Here is an 18,572-nt window from a genome sequence, read left to right on the forward strand (position 1 = left end):
TTGTGATTTTTATTTCTGTATAATTCTTCAGAACCCTCTCATCATGAATAAATACAACTTATACCAAAAGGAGCCGTTGCATCTGTAGAGGGTTGAGATCATTTATCTGTATGTCATGTGTGTTTTATAGTTACAGCTGCCTCTTCCTCAAAGGATACTTTTGTGTATCCTCGCTCATAGCTCCTCCCACAAGCCACCTCGCAATCCTCCATCCTTGACATGTGGGCTTTGGACCTTCTTGTGACCTCTCTCCAAGACTCCTTGTGTTTCCACATTGGAAACAAATCATTTTGATCAATTTTAATTTATATAACTAATAGTATCACTCATATATACTCATGCTAATAAATAGGCCTATCCTTTTTTATTAATAATTTGGTAAGATTCTGCCAACATTAGCATATGTTGTCTCCCCGGAGATTTTATATTATATGTACGGATATGAAATCTACCTCAGAGTATCATATTTACTTATGTAAACATTAGAAAATTGACTATTAAAATGTTTGTTTGCATTTACTGTAATCTTGTTCTGATAATACAAAGCTCATTTTACATTGCTGACTCACGATAGTGTCATTACACATTAATTGTGCAAGTTTGAAGTTTCCCATAATTCAAACGGGTAACACATTGGAGTTTATCGATAAGTATAGTTTCTTTCCATATACAATGGAAATTTGTTTATTCTACCTGCATGTTTCCATGGAAACACCTGTTTATACACATATATAAATATACATACATATATACACAAACATTTTCTGTTTTTATTCTTTTTTTGTAATATACCATACTTCTATTTTACACATTATACTTACTTTAGTACAAAATGTTTATAACATACAGTACTTACCAAATAAGAGTTTCAAGGTTGAGCAAAATAAGCGATAAAAGCCTCAGTCTTTTACACATTCACATTTTTATTTATTTTTTCATATCCTGTTGCACACAGAAAATGAACTTTGACGTCAATGACTACTGGGCATTTGCTTTAATAATAGTCCACGTGTCGCATTGGAGTTGTTCAGAGAATACACAGCATCATAAATATGCAGTCAAACGTATTTTGGTGGAGCAACGATATCAGTCAACCTAATCCTTCTCTTTGCACCACATAGTGATGTTATTGCCATTTTTCAGTGGACATGCTGAATAAATGTACTTATTCTTCATACACAAAGCTATAGTATTCAAAATAAATAACAATTGTGACATTCCTTTGAATGTATCATTTTTCTGGTAAAACTCTCCCACTTCCAGAAATGGGTTTACAATGTACTGATCCCACAAAAAACCTCTTCTGAGGAGCATCCGTGAGATCGGAAACAGACTAAATGATACCAAGAACAGAACAGACAAAGCATTAATATGAAAATACCATTACTAATTACAATGATCCTGATACGACAATCATGAATTCCTGCATTCAATGAAATAAGTTTAAAAAAACAATGCCATTTAAAAGTCACACAGACATCAAGGTTTTTCACTTGTTTATCTCGCTTAACATTTTTTTTTAGATCAAGAACGTGATAAGTCCACCTGAGTTTGAAAGAGATTAACTACCAGCAGTACTACCTGCTGGTAGTTGACCAAAACTGGATCAATATGAATTGTTTGTCTTGTATTAAGTGAATTATATAATGTTTATTGTGCTGGGCTCAGTTTCTCTAAAATCACAGAGCATGTATGAATGTTCCCTCACAAGAATCTTGGTTAATTTACTGCTGGCCCCATTTTTTCTGTTTCTTCACATGTTCTGCTTCCCAAGGAGCAAAACTCAAATTAGCGCCGATATCTTTCGGGGGAAATACCTGATTTATATTGTGGAGGAAGACGAGGAAAGTTTCTCCTTCAGAAGAATTGCATTGCTAAGATCATGTATTCCTCAGTAACTATGATGAGCTTGTACGGTTTGTGGACACGCACTGTTCCGTGTGTCCGGTGTTATTAACACACACTGAAATAAGTAGTCTACAAAAACAAAGGTCGGTAAAAAAGAAAAGACCTGAAAAGGACGGACGCGCACACACGCGCGATAGAGACGGAAGTCAAAGACAGGCTTGGAGGGAGATGAAGCACAATATTCAACAGTTGGTGGTTCATTGATCTTCTCGTATTTACCTGCACAATTATAATACATTGGTTTCCATTTTGAACTCATGTGGATAAACCAGAGCAGGAGTTGGGATCTGTGTGAAGTTCTTCAGACATTAGTGGACAGCCATTGTTCTGGAACATCTTGAACCCGGAGCTCAAGAAGAACACACGTCTATATGTTGGATTCATCTTAAAACATTAGCTATAGCTTGTGGGATCCAGGTATAAGACTGTAAAACATACATATCTCATGCTTCCCGAAACCCAATCCCCGTACACACAGTCTGGATTCAGCCAACCAAGCCCACGTTGTAGTGTAAACAAGTAGAAATCTAGCAACATGCCAATGCTAGACTCCCAATCCACCAGCTCTCCTCCAGTCAAGATGTGAGGAAGTTTTCCCTGCCTGCACATATGGAGCTTATTTTATTTTAAGATGTTTCTGTGCGTTGAAATGTAACACCTTGCAGTCGCAGTTCAAGCAGAGCTTGAGGCTCTCTACTGGGACCCAGGACTTCTGTGGACCTGCAGCCTGAGCATTTCACAATGAACCGGTTCAACACCGAGTGGTCTGGAGGTCGACACACACTGTTGATGAGTCAGTTGTGATTTGAGGAGGAAATATTGAGACACTCAGCCCGAGTCAGTTGTCTCATTGCTGAGTCAATACGATCGTTTAGATAAAATGACACGAGACTAAGAGCACTCAACTATTTACAGCATTTGTACATCAGCTTGAAGTCTCAGAGCCTGAGCACATACAAAACAAATCATTTCTCAGAACAGCCACTGCCTGGTTTTACACAAAGTAATTTCTTCAGCTGCTCTTAAATGAGGTCTGCTCACGGTCTTCTGTATGGTAAGAAACCACAGCAAATAGGACTGTAAATAAAGCCTGTTCATTCATTGTAAAAGTCTTAATTCCTATTATAACGTATTATGAATCAGAAGTTGTTTGGCTATTTCCTGTGGATGCTGCTGGTTGCAAGCTATCTCACTGTGATGCAATTTGTTTCAACCAAACATATAAAGACCCTCCTCATAGAAACAAAATGAAATGCCAGCGAAGCCAGTTTGAACGCGTCGCTCACTTTAAGATGCTCGATATACAAACTTGTCAGAAAACTAAATACCTCAATGCCGATCTTAAAACTACTGGAATCCCTCGTCAGGCGGCGTTGGACGCTGCTCTCAACATGTTGGCACGTGTACGGTCCCGACTTCAACCCTGATGCCTGCAGACGAGCCGATGCAGGCAACCATAACATTCAGCAATAGTAAAGAATTTAAAAAAAATGTATTAACATTTCTATCAATGGACAATAACAGAGAATGTGTGTATTCAAAGTAATACACAGTTTATTAAAATGCTTATGGAGGAAAAATATTCCAAATTCAGGCATTTGGAGGGAAGCAAATGTTATGACGAAGGAATGATGGTTAAACCCATTTTATCAATGGGTTTAAATGTAATTAATTCACAGAGCAATTCATTAAATTACAGCTCTCTGACAACAACTGTACAAGAGACTCCGACCAAAGTGATGTGTCTCTGGCTGGAACCAACACCGGATGAAAGACGGGCCGATTGGTTTCAAAACACACGCTCAAGTCTGCTATTCACGGCTCGTGTAATTACCGTCAGCCGCTACAGAGACCAGGAGCCGAAATTAGAGGCGTTACCGCGGCAATGACTGCAATGTGCAGGTCTGACCTAAACGACACAGGAAAAGGGAGACAGACCCTCTCCAGAGGACAGCTGTAGAGAAAAGTGATATCCACTGATCGAATGAAATAATCCTAAATCGTCTTTGGCTGAAGCGTTTGGCAATTCAACAATAAATGCAGACATCGCTGAGGGACGAGTTGTGATGCATCAACAGATGTAGGAATAAGGAGATGAATGTAACATAGGACTGCAGGCACCATGCAGCATGGGAGGACCTGTCTTCTGTAAGCGGGAGCTCTGGGGGTGCAATGAACCGGTCAAGTAAAAAGATGGTCGTGGTGTGAATGAATGAAGCCGGGCAGAGAACAATAAAACGAGTCTTTGCCCTTCACGACATGCAAGATCAAATACAACAGGTTGCCAGTTTGTGCTTATAAGTTTTCCTCTCATTCAAAAGCATCTGCCAAGTTCATGCAACTCCTTGTGTCATGCCTGCATGTCTCCATGTTCGTTTTGCACTTTAAAGAAAAAAAGAGAAACCGGCTTTCTTGTATTATAAATACATGTTGCTCTCATATTGAAGGGACTAATTATCTGCCTGTGTGTTTGAATTATAGTCTGTTGAACAACAGCAGCCAACACATGCCGATGCTCATTAAACTGAGTGCGTGTGTGTATGTCACGTCAACATCTAGAGTTGCAAATAACAGCAGCTGTGGTGGGTTAATAGTGTTGACGGCTGTGTACTGAAGAAAGTTGGAAGACTGCCGAGTAGGACCGCTTCAGAGGGCGACGACGTGGCGACGGCACTTCTGTCCGGCCAGTGTGGATGTGTTCGGTGCCACGAACCCAGAGGGTGACGAAATCTGGATTTTCACATTTTTCTGGTTAAAAAAAAAGTCTCCTGCAGCTTCCAATGTGTTGATTGGGTTGGACGGGTTTGGTGCTTGCATTTTTAAACGTGTCCGGGTTTCGACGGAGCCAGTCGGGCCTGGTTCTGAAGCTGTGGCAGGAAGACAGGCGGTACTGGTTGAGCTGGCAGTGTGGTTGGTGGATGGTTGAGCAAGAGTTCGTTTCAAGACTTTGGCCACAGCAGTTTACGTAGAGATGTGTTGCAGATGATAATTAAATGCTGATCCTCTTACCACAATGTGATGGATGTTATTGTCCAATACAGGCGTCCACTGCATCTTACTGGTGGAACCATGCGGTCCAAAGTGCAGTCTGGACAAACTGTTCTTCTGTGGTTCTGGGCAAACAGGAAACAGCTGGGCTCTACTTGAGCATAGATTTTCTTCAGCATGTCAAGTTTGCAGCACCAGCGTGATGTTGCCACACAACCGAGACATACAACCCATCATTTTGAGAAGCATCAGTGGTTCAGCACTGCGACCACGCCACTGGATCCTGGTTCCTGGGAAAGTCCGGGTTGGGTTCACTATGCCGACCGGGTGAGTCTGATTGGGAGAGTACGTCTTAGGACCCACCAGGAAAAGTTGCTAAGTACCATGTGTGACTGGTGATATTCAGGATTCTGGAGTCTGTTCAATGAGTAGCGTCTGAGCTCGGTATGGGTTAGGTCTGCTCGGTATGAATCTGGCTCTGGGTTAGAGGTCCGGTGAGCAGAGGTACTAGACTCAGGCGGTAATGGGATGTGGTTCTGGTGACTTGTTCAGTGGGAACTACTGCTGGGCTGAGGTCGAGCTTGACTTGTGGTCCGATGAGCACCATACAGGGTCACTGATGCTATGTGGTTAGTCTGCATCACCTGAGGAAGAGGGATGGATTACACACAAAATATATTCAGGAAAAACTACAGAGTTCAAACACAACGTCAACTTCTCAGCAAGGTAACAAACTACTTGCCACGTGCAGCATGACGTAAAAATAATTGCCTGACTTAGTGTATAGTATATTTGTAATAAAAGTGTTGATGTCCCCAGTATTGTGGAGTCTGTAGTATTAACGTCATTAGTAAATAGAGTGACACAAAATCAAATCAGGATTGAATATTGCAACATTAACTCTGGTTTCACACATATTGTACACACTAAGCTCTCCTGAAGGGTTCTTCCTTTTTTTCCCGTGAAAGGGTTTTTTCTATTTCTTGGGATTTTTTCCTGATCCGATGTGAGGTCAAAGGTCAGGGATGTCGTATGTCTACAGATTGGAAAGCCCTCTGAGGAGGATTTGTGATATTGGGCTATACAAAATAAACTGAATTGAACTAATGTTACGGTGTTCTGACCTCAAAGATCATCCTCCGCAGTCCGAAGCAGAAGGTCGAGCCGAAGGGGTTTGTGTTATTGGCTGATGAGGATCTATTAAACACAAACATCTGATGAGAGCAGACATTCATTTGGATAATGTTCCAAAAAAAAGTTTGCAATAGAAATTTTGCAGCTTGAATGTCATCGTAAACCAACAACAACAAAAATATGACGACTAATTATCTTTAAATGTATGTGGGACACATTTACAATAATGTTTTGTCGGTGTAGATGCAGGAGCAGGTTTCTGTACCTGTGGAGCACGACAGGTTTCTCCATTGGGTGACCGAGCAGCTCCTGAATATGATCCCACTGACACAGGAGCAACAAAGTTTACGCACAATTCAAGAGACAACTTCTGTGGCAGTAGATTAAAAGGTCTTGTTCATCTACTGTCCTGAATCATAAGGTCCCAGGACCTGTACACAACAGGTTTATGAAAGGGAACAACAGCCAGACCGTGGTTGTAATTAGAACGTCTGTTTCCGATGGCACAGAGTATATTTCGATCGGTGTAGTGAAGGACACATTTATTGTTTGTTTTCAGTGGATGAAAGTGATACCACAAGACCTTAATTAAATGACTTCCTCTGCAGTAACATCAGAAGATAACTATACACAGTAGAAAACAGATTAAATCCAGTTTTGATGGACATGAAACCAATGTTTACTCTAATATGGCGATAGAGGCCAAATTAGAAAGCTGAACTCACTGATAAGACACCTGATCAGACCGTTACAGCCCTGCCATAGCGCCACCTTGTGGACAAATACATGCTGTGTGTAACTGACCTTGCTGTAGGTCGTTACCATGCAGTCCTCCGTCTGAGAATCGGCTCCTTCTGGAGACACAAACACAGATTAACTGGATGAGAGGATTATGACAAATAAACGTAACATTCCCACTGAGACACACATGGTTCACTCTTTGAGAGACGTATGACTGATGAGTGTCGTACCTTTCTTTATGACAAGTGGAATCCTAAAGTCACATCGATTATATCTGCGATGACAGAAAGGAGATAATCGAAAGTACAGAAAATTAAACAAAGTGCAGAGATGCTACTAGAGATATAAGAGATAACTTAATATCAGTTATGGATGCAGATGACTACACATAGATGGTGCAGTATTAGGGTTGCAGCGGTTCAGTTGATTTTCATCAAGTGTAAAGATAATTTGAAACCAATAAACGAGAATTCAGTCAAATATACATTACAGTGCATTCTACAATAATGTTGTGTGCAGCCTTCACTGCACTCTCTGACTCTAAGGACTAAATATGTTAGCCTGGGTACATTTTGATTACTGGAGATTATATATATATATATATATATAATGTTTTTTGACAGTATTTCAGTTAACAAGCCGATGGCCGAAAGCAGAGTACACAGTATATACCTTTTTTGGATATATTTTTCCTGCACCTTTGCCCATCTTTGCTCGCTAGCTGTTAACATGTAGGATGTAGCTTGATTTAGGAGTTCTTATGATATTCTATTCATTCTTTATTGTAAAATGTTTGTTTTACAAATGAGTTGGTTCACTTTAAGTTTGCACACAGGCCACAAAGTAGCTTTACCCTCTCACCACATAGCACATTGACACAGAAACAAGTAACTGGACAGAACGATATTTACATATTGAAGTTGTAATGGCCGGGGTAGTTGGTGTGGAGGACAAACTTCTTAACCAGGTGAGTTGCAGAGTCAAACAGGATATCCTGAAAAAATAAGAAAACACCAACTTTAAGATTCATTCAGCTCATCAGTCTTATTTACTGCAAACAGCGGGGCGAGGAGACGCATCCCAACAACCGTTCATTCGTACCAGCCAGTTTTAGAGAAGATGCTTCAGCTTCTCGTGCTGAAGATCTGAAGACCAACTGACCGTCTGTTTCAGTGCAGTGGGACTGAAACAGACTTCACACTAACCAAAACGAGCATGTGATGCAGTGCAAAGTGCACACACTGATAGTGGGTACGGAAAGTATTCAGACCTTACATTTTTCACTCTTTCTTTCATTGCAGCCATTTGATCAAATCTTTAAAAAATCATTTTATTTCTCATTAATGTTCACTCAGCACCCCATCTTGACAGAAAAAACAGAAATGTAGAAATGTTTATGAATTTATTAAAAAAGAAAAACTGAAATATCACATAGTCATAAGTATTCAGACTCTGGGGTGCTGAGTGAACATTAATGAGAAATAAAATGAACTTTCTTGATTTTAGCAAATGGCTGCAATAAAACAAAAAGTGCAAAATGTAAAGGGGTCTGTATACTTTCCGTAACCACTGTATATACGATTAAATTAAATCAAGTTGTGTATTATCCATCAACTAAAAATGTGACATTAAAAAGGAATAATTTAGGATTCTATGAAGTGGGGTTGTTCCTACAGTAGATGGCGGTCAGCATGCCTTCAGTTTGGAGAACCAGCCAGAGGTAAAGGATCTGGAGGAGATAAAACTAAAACTCGTGTTTTTGTTAAAGGAGTCTGGTCGCTGAGGAGAGCAAAGATATAAAGACTTTGGTGTCCCGTCAGATAGGGCCGACTGCAAGGGGAGAACATATTGTAAATATGGCATATGGATTTCTTTAGGTGGTCCACAGCAGTACACTGCTTCGCTCCCTTGCTCGTACTCTTGTCTGCTTCTCCAAACTAGTGGCGTGCCGACCATCATCCTCTGTAGGTAAAATACACTAACTGTGGAGAAACGCCTCGTACAACCCAGCCTCCAATAGCTGCATCTCGGGCTCCTCGCCGTCATCAGCAGTAACATACTAAGCTTCACCACAGCCTTCGTTTCTGTAATTTCATCCCTAAAAGCACCTCACATGGAACAAACTCAATGGCCAAAATTACAGCCGATATTCTATAAAGTACATCAAACAGCTGTGGCATCAAAACAAACTAGGACTTAATGTAAGTTAAAGTCAATGAAAAGTCTTAAAGAAAGTCACTGCATGAATACGAAATGATGCAAACAAACGAGCCGAGTTTACGCACCACTCCGAGAGTGAAGTAGTTGAAGAAGTAGTCGTTACATTTAGAAGGAACCTGCTTGTGGGGTGACGGAGAGTGGATCTTCATCTAAAATAAACAAGAACACATGAAGATGTAGAGGATCAATATAATATATGTCTTCACTATTAATGCAGATACCAAGAAACAATTCTTTTTTTTAAATTCTATTTTTGACATAACTATAACTTTGACATAAATTACAAACTTATTGTTTTAACCAGGTAGTGCCCAGTAGGTTTATCAGTTATTTTGCTTGTTGCTACTGAAAAAAAGGTTTGAAGAAAGTGGTGGGATTAAAAAGAAAATGAATTTTCATAAAACCAGATCAATAAACTGGGCGATAATGCTAATTTGGTTTGTCGCAATTGACCACATTCAGATCACAGTTAGGTAATCAACTGTCAATATAAATAGTATACACAAAACAAAAAACAAAAATATATATATATATATATTAGGGCTGCAACAACAAAACGATAAAATCGATGAATAAATTAGTTGCCAAAATTAGCTTGTTGTGTCGTGCGATTATGACACCAATCAATAAGACGCGGAGATGTTTAAGTATTAAAAAAGTTGAGTTGAGCACAGAGCGGAGCGTGGAACAACAACAACAAAAAAGCAGAGCGAAGGTAGAGCACAGACCATAGTGCTGTGTTGTGAAAGCCAATCAGCGTTGGTGAATATAACTGCTGCTGCTCTAGTGGCGCTGGAAGTCACCGAGCAGGAAGGCGTTAGATGTTAGACGTTTGTGGGAGGTCCTCAACAGGTATAAGGCAGAACTAGTGGTTCGTTATTCCGTGGTGGATGAAGGAAATGCTAAAAAAAATTAACGGAGTTGCCGATGACGCAATTAAACGACAAATAGTCGGGCGAGTAAACTCACTCGAGTAAAGCACTGTCAGTTCTGCTTTTTAATAAAGGGATGGAATTTAATGCTGTTGTTTTTTTAATCCGATTAATCGAAAAATTTATTAATAGATTAATCGATTATTAAAATAATCGTTCGTTGCAGCCGGAATATATATATTTCTTATCACCAGGGACACAACTTTCTTTCATTCTTAATCTTTCATAATTGTGAGTGTGTTGATGTAAATGGCATATATGTTGATAAGGGTATCAGGCCTTTTGTTTTTATTAATTAAAATCAACTTGTGACACCAAAATTCAGGCCCTTAAGGTCCCAATGGCCCCTATTGAAACCCAATAAAACATGTTTGGTCTCACAGCAGCACATCCTGCATTTTTTTATAGAAATCGTTAAATCTAAAACAATTTCGATTTGACTAATTCCACCAGATTGAGAAATTTTATACACATAAACACTGTAAGAAACAGTTTTTTTCTACCTTGTCCTCAGACTTGTAGAAGACTTTATGTGGCGAGCCCAGAGCACCCAGTACATCTTGACAGGAATCTCCAAAGTAGATGTTCCTCTCGAGGGACCTCACTTTGGCATCAGCCACCACACCTGGACCGCAGCCTGCACTCACGTTACAAGAGATCAGGAAATGATTTCATCTCCGGATGAATTACAAACAGCATGTCAGGGACATTGAACATCTCCCTGAGAGTGGACTGCTAAGACACAATTGTTTACCATAGAGCTAGATAAATACACAGCCTATTAAGGTACGCGCAGGTCAATATGTGTTCTCCCATGTTAGGGTTACATCATTTCACAAACATTAAATAGTAAAACGATTAGTCTGCAACAGAGGCAGCCAGATGTATTGTGATCAATATGACTTATGTTTGAATAGGAAACATTACAAATTGTGTTTATTGCCAATCTAAACACTTTCGGGTTGGATTTGCTGTTTAGCTCCAACTTTGCGGCAGTGCAACAGATTCATGGAAAGTGTGGAGGCAAGAGAAGGAAAACATCCTGTGAATCATAAATGTAGCTATGTGGATCAGTGAGGAAAACACTTGGACCCATGGTGATCATAATCATAACTCATTTTGTCCCCAGACACAGAGATATCAGTACCTGCAGTGAGGAGGCGGAGTTTGAGCCCCAGAGGCCCTGCATCGTCTCTCAGGACATCAACAGTCTCTGCAAAGATGTTACCAAGGAAACAAGCCGACGGCATCGTGGGAGCCCTGAGGACCGACAGTTCAGTTTGTCACGCGTTTGGTAAACTGCACAGAATCATCCGACTGGAAATGTATGACTTACGGTGTGCTTGTTGCCCAACTGGACAAAACATTCATTGACACACTTTCACATAACTCGTGTCCACTCTTATTTACCCAATCATATGATCACTTCCTCCCAAACATAGATAAACTTCACTGACAGTTCACCATTTAAAATATTTTGGACTCGTAGCGCGTCTGCGCAAGCTTGAGATTTAAATAGTGCGGTTTCATCAAAGACGCCATGTTTGTTCAGTGTGGGCATGCGAGGAAAACAAAGTTATCTTCACTGATTCTAGCCAACAGGGGGGTGAGTAATGGATATACAAAATGCATATTTTGCAGTAAGAAGTATTCCTTTAATCAGTGATCATCTTCTTCTTTCACAAGAGGTTTGCTTCAATGCTGGCAAAACATCTTTTGATAAACAGATTTCAGTTAGTTGGTTTGTAAATGTTTGCTGCAGATTTAGATGGAGCTTAAACTTCTTCATTGGTGTCCATTTTTAGAATAATTTAACTCTGTATAGTCTCTGCTAGAGGTGTGTCTTCCATAAGTGACGTGCGTGCACGTTACCTTGTTTCCTGCAGGTTGTTGCCGGTGTAGATGTGCATCCTCTTGACCATGGCCCCATGTGGAATCTGCAGAGAGGCCAAACCCATGGCAAAGTTAGGCTGCCAAGGCAAAACAACTGGGAGTAGTATGGGACTGGTACACACTGTGTTTGTGAACACATTAACAGCAACTTGCATTAATACATTTTCCTTGGTACAGAGATGTGATCATTCAGTCATAAAGAAATGCCCATGTTCAACAGGTAAAAGCTCATCACTGATTGGTCACACTACATTTTATTCCAATTTGGATCTCTGTTGGGTGGCCATTTTTTATCTGAGAAGGGTCAGTATCCAATCAAAATGGAAGGAATGCAAATTTTATTTCTGTGCTGATTATTTATGTATTTACAAGTTGCATCATCATCACTAAGTATTAGATGTCAAATGGCTTCATATTAATAATTTTAAAAAACTATCCGTAGTATTTTAAGACTTATTAATACTCAATAATATTAGATTTTACATTTTCAGCATTAATTAAGTTGAATGGGAAAACATATACCGTATGTTTTTTAAAAATGCACCATAAAGTAACCACGATTAATTCAATTAAAAGAAACAATTTCAGAAGTCATGTCATTATGGCGTATTGTGGAGAATAATAGAAAAGCCAAGCCTTACAAAGATGGGAAAGACAACGGGGTCGGACTATGCTGCGAGCGTAATGCAACATAAATCCTTTCATGTTTTATTTATTCTTGGATCACAGCATCAGTTTTATCTAAATCAACTTGCATTCAACTGTCATTTTAGATGGGAAACAAATTATAGCTGAGTGTTGCGCTTTAGGCAAAGAAATGCAAATATTATAAGTCAAACTAGAGGCCGAACCCACAACACAACAGATCACAATTACCGCTCAAGCTGTCGAGTCACTGAATCAAACTAAACTGTGTAAGCAACCCCGCATGCAGCTCAGGGTGGATTGAAAACTTTAAGAAATAATCAATGTAGTTACGAAGATATCACATATGTTGGAGGAGCAGAATAGCTAAATCAAAACGATGATAAGCTGCAAAAAACCTTGTCAATGGGACACAAAATCATCTGTGGAGGGGGGGGGGGGGGAGTAAAAACTTCCATGTGTGACGTGTGCAGACGGCAGAGCAGCCGCTTCATGACACGCATCACCCAAGACGTTCACAGCTGTCCCGGACAAACAGTGAAACATCCGTCTGGGTAAACAAACCTCAATCCAAAATCAAAGGCTAAAACACCTTCTGCATGTATAACAATGCAGCTCGCAGATTTGGTGTTAATAATATTAATAATATTGTCTTGAGAATCTGAAGCTCTGTCATGAACTCATGAAACCCGAGCGAACCCACGTCTTTAAACTTCCTACTGCAGTCGGATTAGTTACATCACAGTGCAATGAGTCTGACGTCTCAAGAGACCGACATTGGAATTCTTACTTGGTGCATTTTGAGGTCTCTCCTAGTTACTTTTCATTTGTGATGAGGATGACGTTTCTAAGCATTTAGGGAAACTGACGTGCTTAAAATAACCAAGCAGACACATTCTCCACAAGGATATGGTTTCTTTGTTCACTCCCACATTATTAATCATCACAGCATCAAGCTGACAGCGATTACAGGACATGCTCAGGGAAAACATGACCTAACATTTCATTTTCCAGATGAAGGAAAATCACTCCGACCACAAGACTGCCTGGATTCCCCTGGAGTGGGAGGAAACGGCCTCTCAGCTCTTCTACGACTGGCTGACGAACAAATAGATTCTCACCTCATATTTTGGAGCTTCATTCCACGAATCCAGTTGGAAGGAGAAAGACAGGCCTCGAAAATTGAGATGGAACAACTGCTCTGCAGCGTTGTAAACTGGACGCGGACAAACGAAGAAGAAGGATTTCATAAAAGAGATGAATGAGATCAAAGTGTCGGTTTATTTGTGAGACAACGTTCATGTGTTTATGCCTTGTGAAGTACCTCCAGGGTGCGTAGCTCCAAATGACTGGTCTATCTGCTCTATTGTGGGAGCAAAGGCCTGGGAGTTGAAATGGACTCCACTGAAACACACACACACACACACAGCCAGCGATACTTCTATTTACATGGACTCAATTACTGCAACACCTTTTACGAAGTAGCTGTATATGTGAGAGAAGCTCCGACTTCACTGTGGCAACATAAAATGGACACTCTAAACATGCAATGAACAACGTATAGATCCGTGCCTGTCGATACAGGCTGTATAAAAACATGGTTTTATACCGACTGCATTCAACAAGTTTCTAATTATTCTGATTATCATATCTACTCACCAGTATTTCAACTTGACTTTGCTCAGGTCATACACTTCAATCACCTGTCCCTCGGAAAGATGACAAATGTTAGGGCACAATACAAAGTCAATTAAACGGCAATAACAAGGTTAGAGGAGTCTAGTGTATTTGTCAGATGCTGCTTCTAAATAACTGTGGAGTAATACCACATTCCATGGAGGGAATCACACACATGCACCTTTCAGCCTCCTAAATTCAACAATGTTCACCTTGAGTCTCTGATTTGTGGCATCAAATAGCAGTTTGATGCCATCCTGAGTCAAGTTCAGTATGAGGTCATGGCTGAGTGGTGTCTGGAGGAGAGATAAACAAACTAGTTTACAAATTAATTGAAATAGAGATGCAGATGACAAACAATTCACATGTGGTGTCATCCATGTTAACATGAAATGCTTCCAGTTGTTTTTGAATTCAATTCATGGAGCTGTCACACCAACTTAGATAGATAGATAGATAGATATATACTTTATTAATCCCCAAGGGGAAATTTGTCGAGTCAGTAGCAGCAACACACAAGAAAAAAAAAGAAAAAAAAATATAAGTATAAGTAGGGTGATCTGGCAAGAGGTGAACTGTTGTAGAGCCAGCATCGTCCCGGGCAGGAATGTCCTGTATCTGTCCTTGTGGCAGCGGGAGCGAGAGAGGGACGCCTGGTGGAGAAGTGTCTCTGGGTGGTGTGGTGTGGTGAGAGGTGGTGGTCCAACAGTGGTTTCTTCACCGCACTCTCCTCTCCCCCTCACTCTCACCACCTGCAGCTCCAGCTGCTGAGCCATGGAGATGATGGAGCCAGCCCTTCCAGACCTAACTAACTTTAGTTATTAGTACTGAACCTGGGAAATAATTTCCTATATTATAGCCTGACAAGATATTTTTTATGAAATGTGATAATATATGAGCCCAAATCAATTGTTTTCATACAAAGACACATTATAAACTTTGTTTAGATCCTTTGATGTTTTTTAAAGAATTGTAACCAAGATAAGAGCATGACACTCGTATCTTTAACATCTCAGTACTGTGTAGTGGAAACACTACGTATTGACACATGCCTAAATGCACAGCACTACAATATTTGAACAAATACAGCAATTGTACTAAACAAATCAGTGTTTCCCCGACCATTATAACAGGGTGGCGCCCCGCCACCCTGAAATCTCCGCCCACCACCCTGTAATTTTCCCTATTGATCATCTCTACACAGCAGCATGTCATTTATGTCTCTACGTGTTGCGTTAACACTTCTCGGCGCCGCAGAGCTCCGATGCCGGCGACATATCTGCGTGCATCGGGCCGAGCGCCGGTGCGCGCATACTACCACTACCACCCCCTCCGACGACGCTGCTCGCCATGGGTCCCTTTCCTATCTCAGGGGGGGCATCGTGAAGGAGTTAAGCTTAGGGTACCAACATGGCGAGCAGCGGCACTAGTCCTGCCCCCCTGAAGCTGTAAACCTAGGGGAAACACTGCAAATTGTAAAAATCCAATTAGTTTCGGGTTTTAAATTACTTGGATTACTATTGCCACACAGGAAAGCCTCAAGAAATATTGTACTGCCATCCAGATTAGGGATCTTAAAAGAGCTGATTAACATTGTTGTGTGACTGCGACAGAAAGAACACACAAGACAGACAGACAGCTGACCATCTCACCTGTTCACTGTATAGCACCTGGACATTTTTGATGACGCGGCAGTGTTTCTGCAGAATGGAGATGGCCTGGGCCAATGGCATCCCTGAAAACACAGACAGGCAAGCACACACAAATAAGTGAAAAACAATGTAATAGAGCTTTGTTCAGCAACAGTTAACAATAATATGAACATGCCAGGAAAATCATTTAAAATATGGCTTTAATTTAACATTAATGAATAGCTTGCATCTCGATTGCTTGCTCTGTCTTTACAGAACTTGACAAAATTGTAGAACTCACCCAAGGCAAATTCCCATTGCTCATTTCCTAGTGATCTCTCGGGCACCACCTCCAGGTCCAGCATTGGCAAGTAGTGGGGGGCAGCTCACCTCGAGACACAATGGGACCCTCTGGGGAACCCTTCCCTGGTCTGTCCCTGATCACAGCAGTCTGAATAGCTTCAGATGGCTGTTTCAATTCATAACTCTATCGATTACTTTCTGCGTGAGAGCATCAAACAGCTCCTCAAACTACGGGTTACAGGACAAGGTGACCAGTGTATCACATGTCATGTGTAAATAAAAGCATGTAAACAAATAAATAATAAAAGATGACATTCACAGAGCCACCTCAGATTTACAGATGTGTTAAATAACAAGTTACCCAACAAAGTCGGACAGCTTGGACACAAACAAATGACGCAACGTGCCAACCAATCTAAACAGCTGTCGCCTCTGACATGGTCACGTGGCTTCAAATCGATACGGATGAAACAAAAAAACAACTAATTCTATCGATTCGTGGTCAGGAATAAAACAACAGACCACACGTGTTCTAGGTCTCCAGACAGACCCACGGGGCAGCGGACACGCACACACACACGGAATAAGAGGCACGAGAGATAACGTCTCAAAGCCCGATGACTCTCAACAGTCGCTGTGTCTTTGCGCTGCGGGTGGACGTAAGTTGACGAGCTAGCTGCTCTGCGCGTGAAGGTAAGAAAGTATAAATAAATATAAATATAAATAACGTACGTGCGGAAAAATAAGTCTCCATGCAAGACAAAGAAAATTAATTACTGCGGTTCAGGCAGGCACCACATAAACAAAGAAAGCACGTCTTTCTTCGTTCCTCTCCACGGAGGTGCAGCTGGAGCTAGCGCTCGTGACGCGTTGTGCGCAGACTCCTCGCAGTGAAACGCGGTCCTCGTCACTCAGAAGCTCGTCTGCCGGTAAATGTCCCCCGTGTCCGCTGCTCGGGTTTAATGTGTCTCCAATGTCAGGCGCAGATAAGAGCAACACAGTGTGCCAAACCACGGCAACTTCAGGCATCAACAACAAGCAAGCGGGATCAGCTGATGATTCGACTTCCGGTTGACACAGGTTGGCGTGATGACGTCACGGGCAGCGATAGAGATAGCGTCTGTAAATGTTGTGAAATATCGGAAACTTATGAAACACAAGAGAGAACAACAAGTGTTGTATTATGTTTATTGTAATACGTTGTTAACTACAGCACCGTGATTCTATGATTATATTCCGTCATTGTTTTGTATGTGATATTTAAATAAAGTTTAGGAGGGGATAAAAAAGCAACATCAAAACAGAAACAAAATAGCAGATCATTTGACAGGTATATACATATATATATAATAATCTCATTTGAGGTCCATAAGTGTTATTGGCTTGGTTGTTTTCTTTCTTTAAACAGCCTGCAATTAATGTGTAAATTATGGAGTCCAAGAAGACATGTGGAAGGTTGAAAAAAAGATGTGACTTACTTTCCATGTACTTTTACTTTTTCTACGATGACTGCAGCTTGTAAAAAAAACATATTCGCAAATTGATGAATTTACAATCAGACCACACACAATAATTAATCATCTACTACATCCTATACTCATTGAGCAAAATTATTATGGCTCGTATTACTTACTTTTAATGTTTTTTTAAAAATGACTTAATAGAATCACTTACTTTTAATGTGCTGTACTAGCTTCGCATTGTGTGTATTTGTTGTTCTTCTTACCACATAAACTGTCTTATTCTGTACTGTTTGTTATTGTTTTATGTTTGTTATGGTCTGTCATTCAATTCAATTCAATTCAGTTTATTTGTATAGCCCAATTTCACAAATTACAAATTTGTCTCGGAGTGTGCTTTAATCTACATAGACATCCCTGCCCCAAAACCTCACATCGGACCAGGAAAAACTCCCAAATAACCCTTCAGGGGGGAAAAAAAGGGAAGAAACCTGCAGGAGAGCAACAGAGGAGGATCCCTCTCCTAGGATGGACAGATGCAATAGATGTAATGTGTACAGAAGGACAGATTTAGAGTTAAAATACATTCAATGAATATGACAGAGTGTATGAATAGTTCATAGTAGGCATATTCCACGATGGAGACCTCCACGATCCATCAGGCAGATGGCGGTGGGGAGGAGGAGGGGCGGAGTCTGAACAGGACAGTGGGGTAGTCAGGATCAGGGATTCCACGACCCAGACGATCCATCAGCAGATAGATCTATGCCGTCTCATAGGGTCCGATGACCCCATGAGACGAAAGTCAAAAGGACTTCCGGGAGAAAGCAGAGTTAGTAACGTGTGATTGAGAGATGAAAATTCATCCTTAAGGAGAGAAAAAGAGGAGATAGGTACTCAGTGCATCCTAAACGTCCCCGCAGCTATAAGCCTATAGCAGCATATCAAGGGGCTGGACCAGGGCAAACCTGATTCAGCCCTAACTATAAGCTCTGTCAAAGAGGAAGGTCTTAAGTCTACTCTTAAACGAGGTGACTGTG

The 18,572-nt window shown here is 40.8% G+C and overlaps 1 protein-coding gene and 1 long non-coding RNA gene across 4 annotated transcripts in view; one reads left to right on the forward strand and one right to left on the reverse strand.

Annotated features, from left to right (window-relative positions):
- Positions 1-18,572, forward strand: part of LOC130195805 (uncharacterized) — a 139,422-nt gene that overhangs the window by 55,318 nt on the left and 65,532 nt on the right. The window lies entirely within an intron of this gene.
- Positions 903-17,766, reverse strand: phaf1 (phagosome assembly factor 1). 3 transcript variants are annotated; one of them, XR_008832124.1, is made up of 17 exons: positions 16,071-17,754; positions 15,791-15,873; positions 14,351-14,434; positions 14,121-14,164; positions 13,786-13,865; positions 13,583-13,677; positions 11,796-11,860; positions 11,071-11,183; positions 10,427-10,560; positions 9,057-9,140; positions 7,683-7,765; positions 7,002-7,045; positions 6,835-6,884; positions 6,296-6,354; positions 6,021-6,093; positions 2,050-5,540; positions 903-2,011 (listed from the first exon to the last, which is right to left on the reverse strand). XR_008832124.1 is itself a non-coding variant. In XM_056417498.1 (16 exons), exons 1-16 carry the CDS (start codon positions 16,132-16,134, stop codon positions 5,445-5,447), a joined length of 1,251 nt encoding a protein of 416 aa, XP_056273473.1. In that variant the 5' UTR covers positions 16,135-17,754; the 3' UTR covers positions 903-5,444. The 3 variants fall into 3 exon arrangements, 2 of the variants coding, with proteins under 2 accessions (XP_056273473.1, XP_056273474.1); XM_056417498.1 differs by having other exon boundaries at positions 903-5,540; XM_056417499.1 differs by lacking the exon at positions 903-2,011 and having other exon boundaries at positions 5,452-5,540; positions 6,021-6,110; positions 16,071-17,766.

The sequence above is a fragment of the Pseudoliparis swirei genome, chromosome 6, assembly GCF_029220125.1.
Source record: "Pseudoliparis swirei isolate HS2019 ecotype Mariana Trench chromosome 6, NWPU_hadal_v1, whole genome shotgun sequence".
Classification (NCBI taxonomy): Eukaryota; Metazoa; Chordata; class Actinopteri; order Perciformes; family Liparidae; genus Pseudoliparis; species Pseudoliparis swirei.

Excerpts from the sequence above, each read along its gene's own strand:
- phaf1 (XM_056417498.1), bottom strand. The coding sequence starts at position 16,134 with ATGCTGGACCTGGAGGTGGTGCCCGAGAGATCACTAGGAAATGAGCAA. Across the intron at positions 14,165-14,350 it reads CCACAAATCAGAGACTCAAG|GTGATTGAAGTGTATGACCT; the intron begins GTGAACATTGTT and ends TCCGAGGGACAG. Across the intron at positions 13,866-14,120 it reads AAAGTCAAGTTGAAATACTG|TGGAGTCCATTTCAACTCCC; the intron begins GTGAGTAGATAT and ends TGTGTGTTTCAG.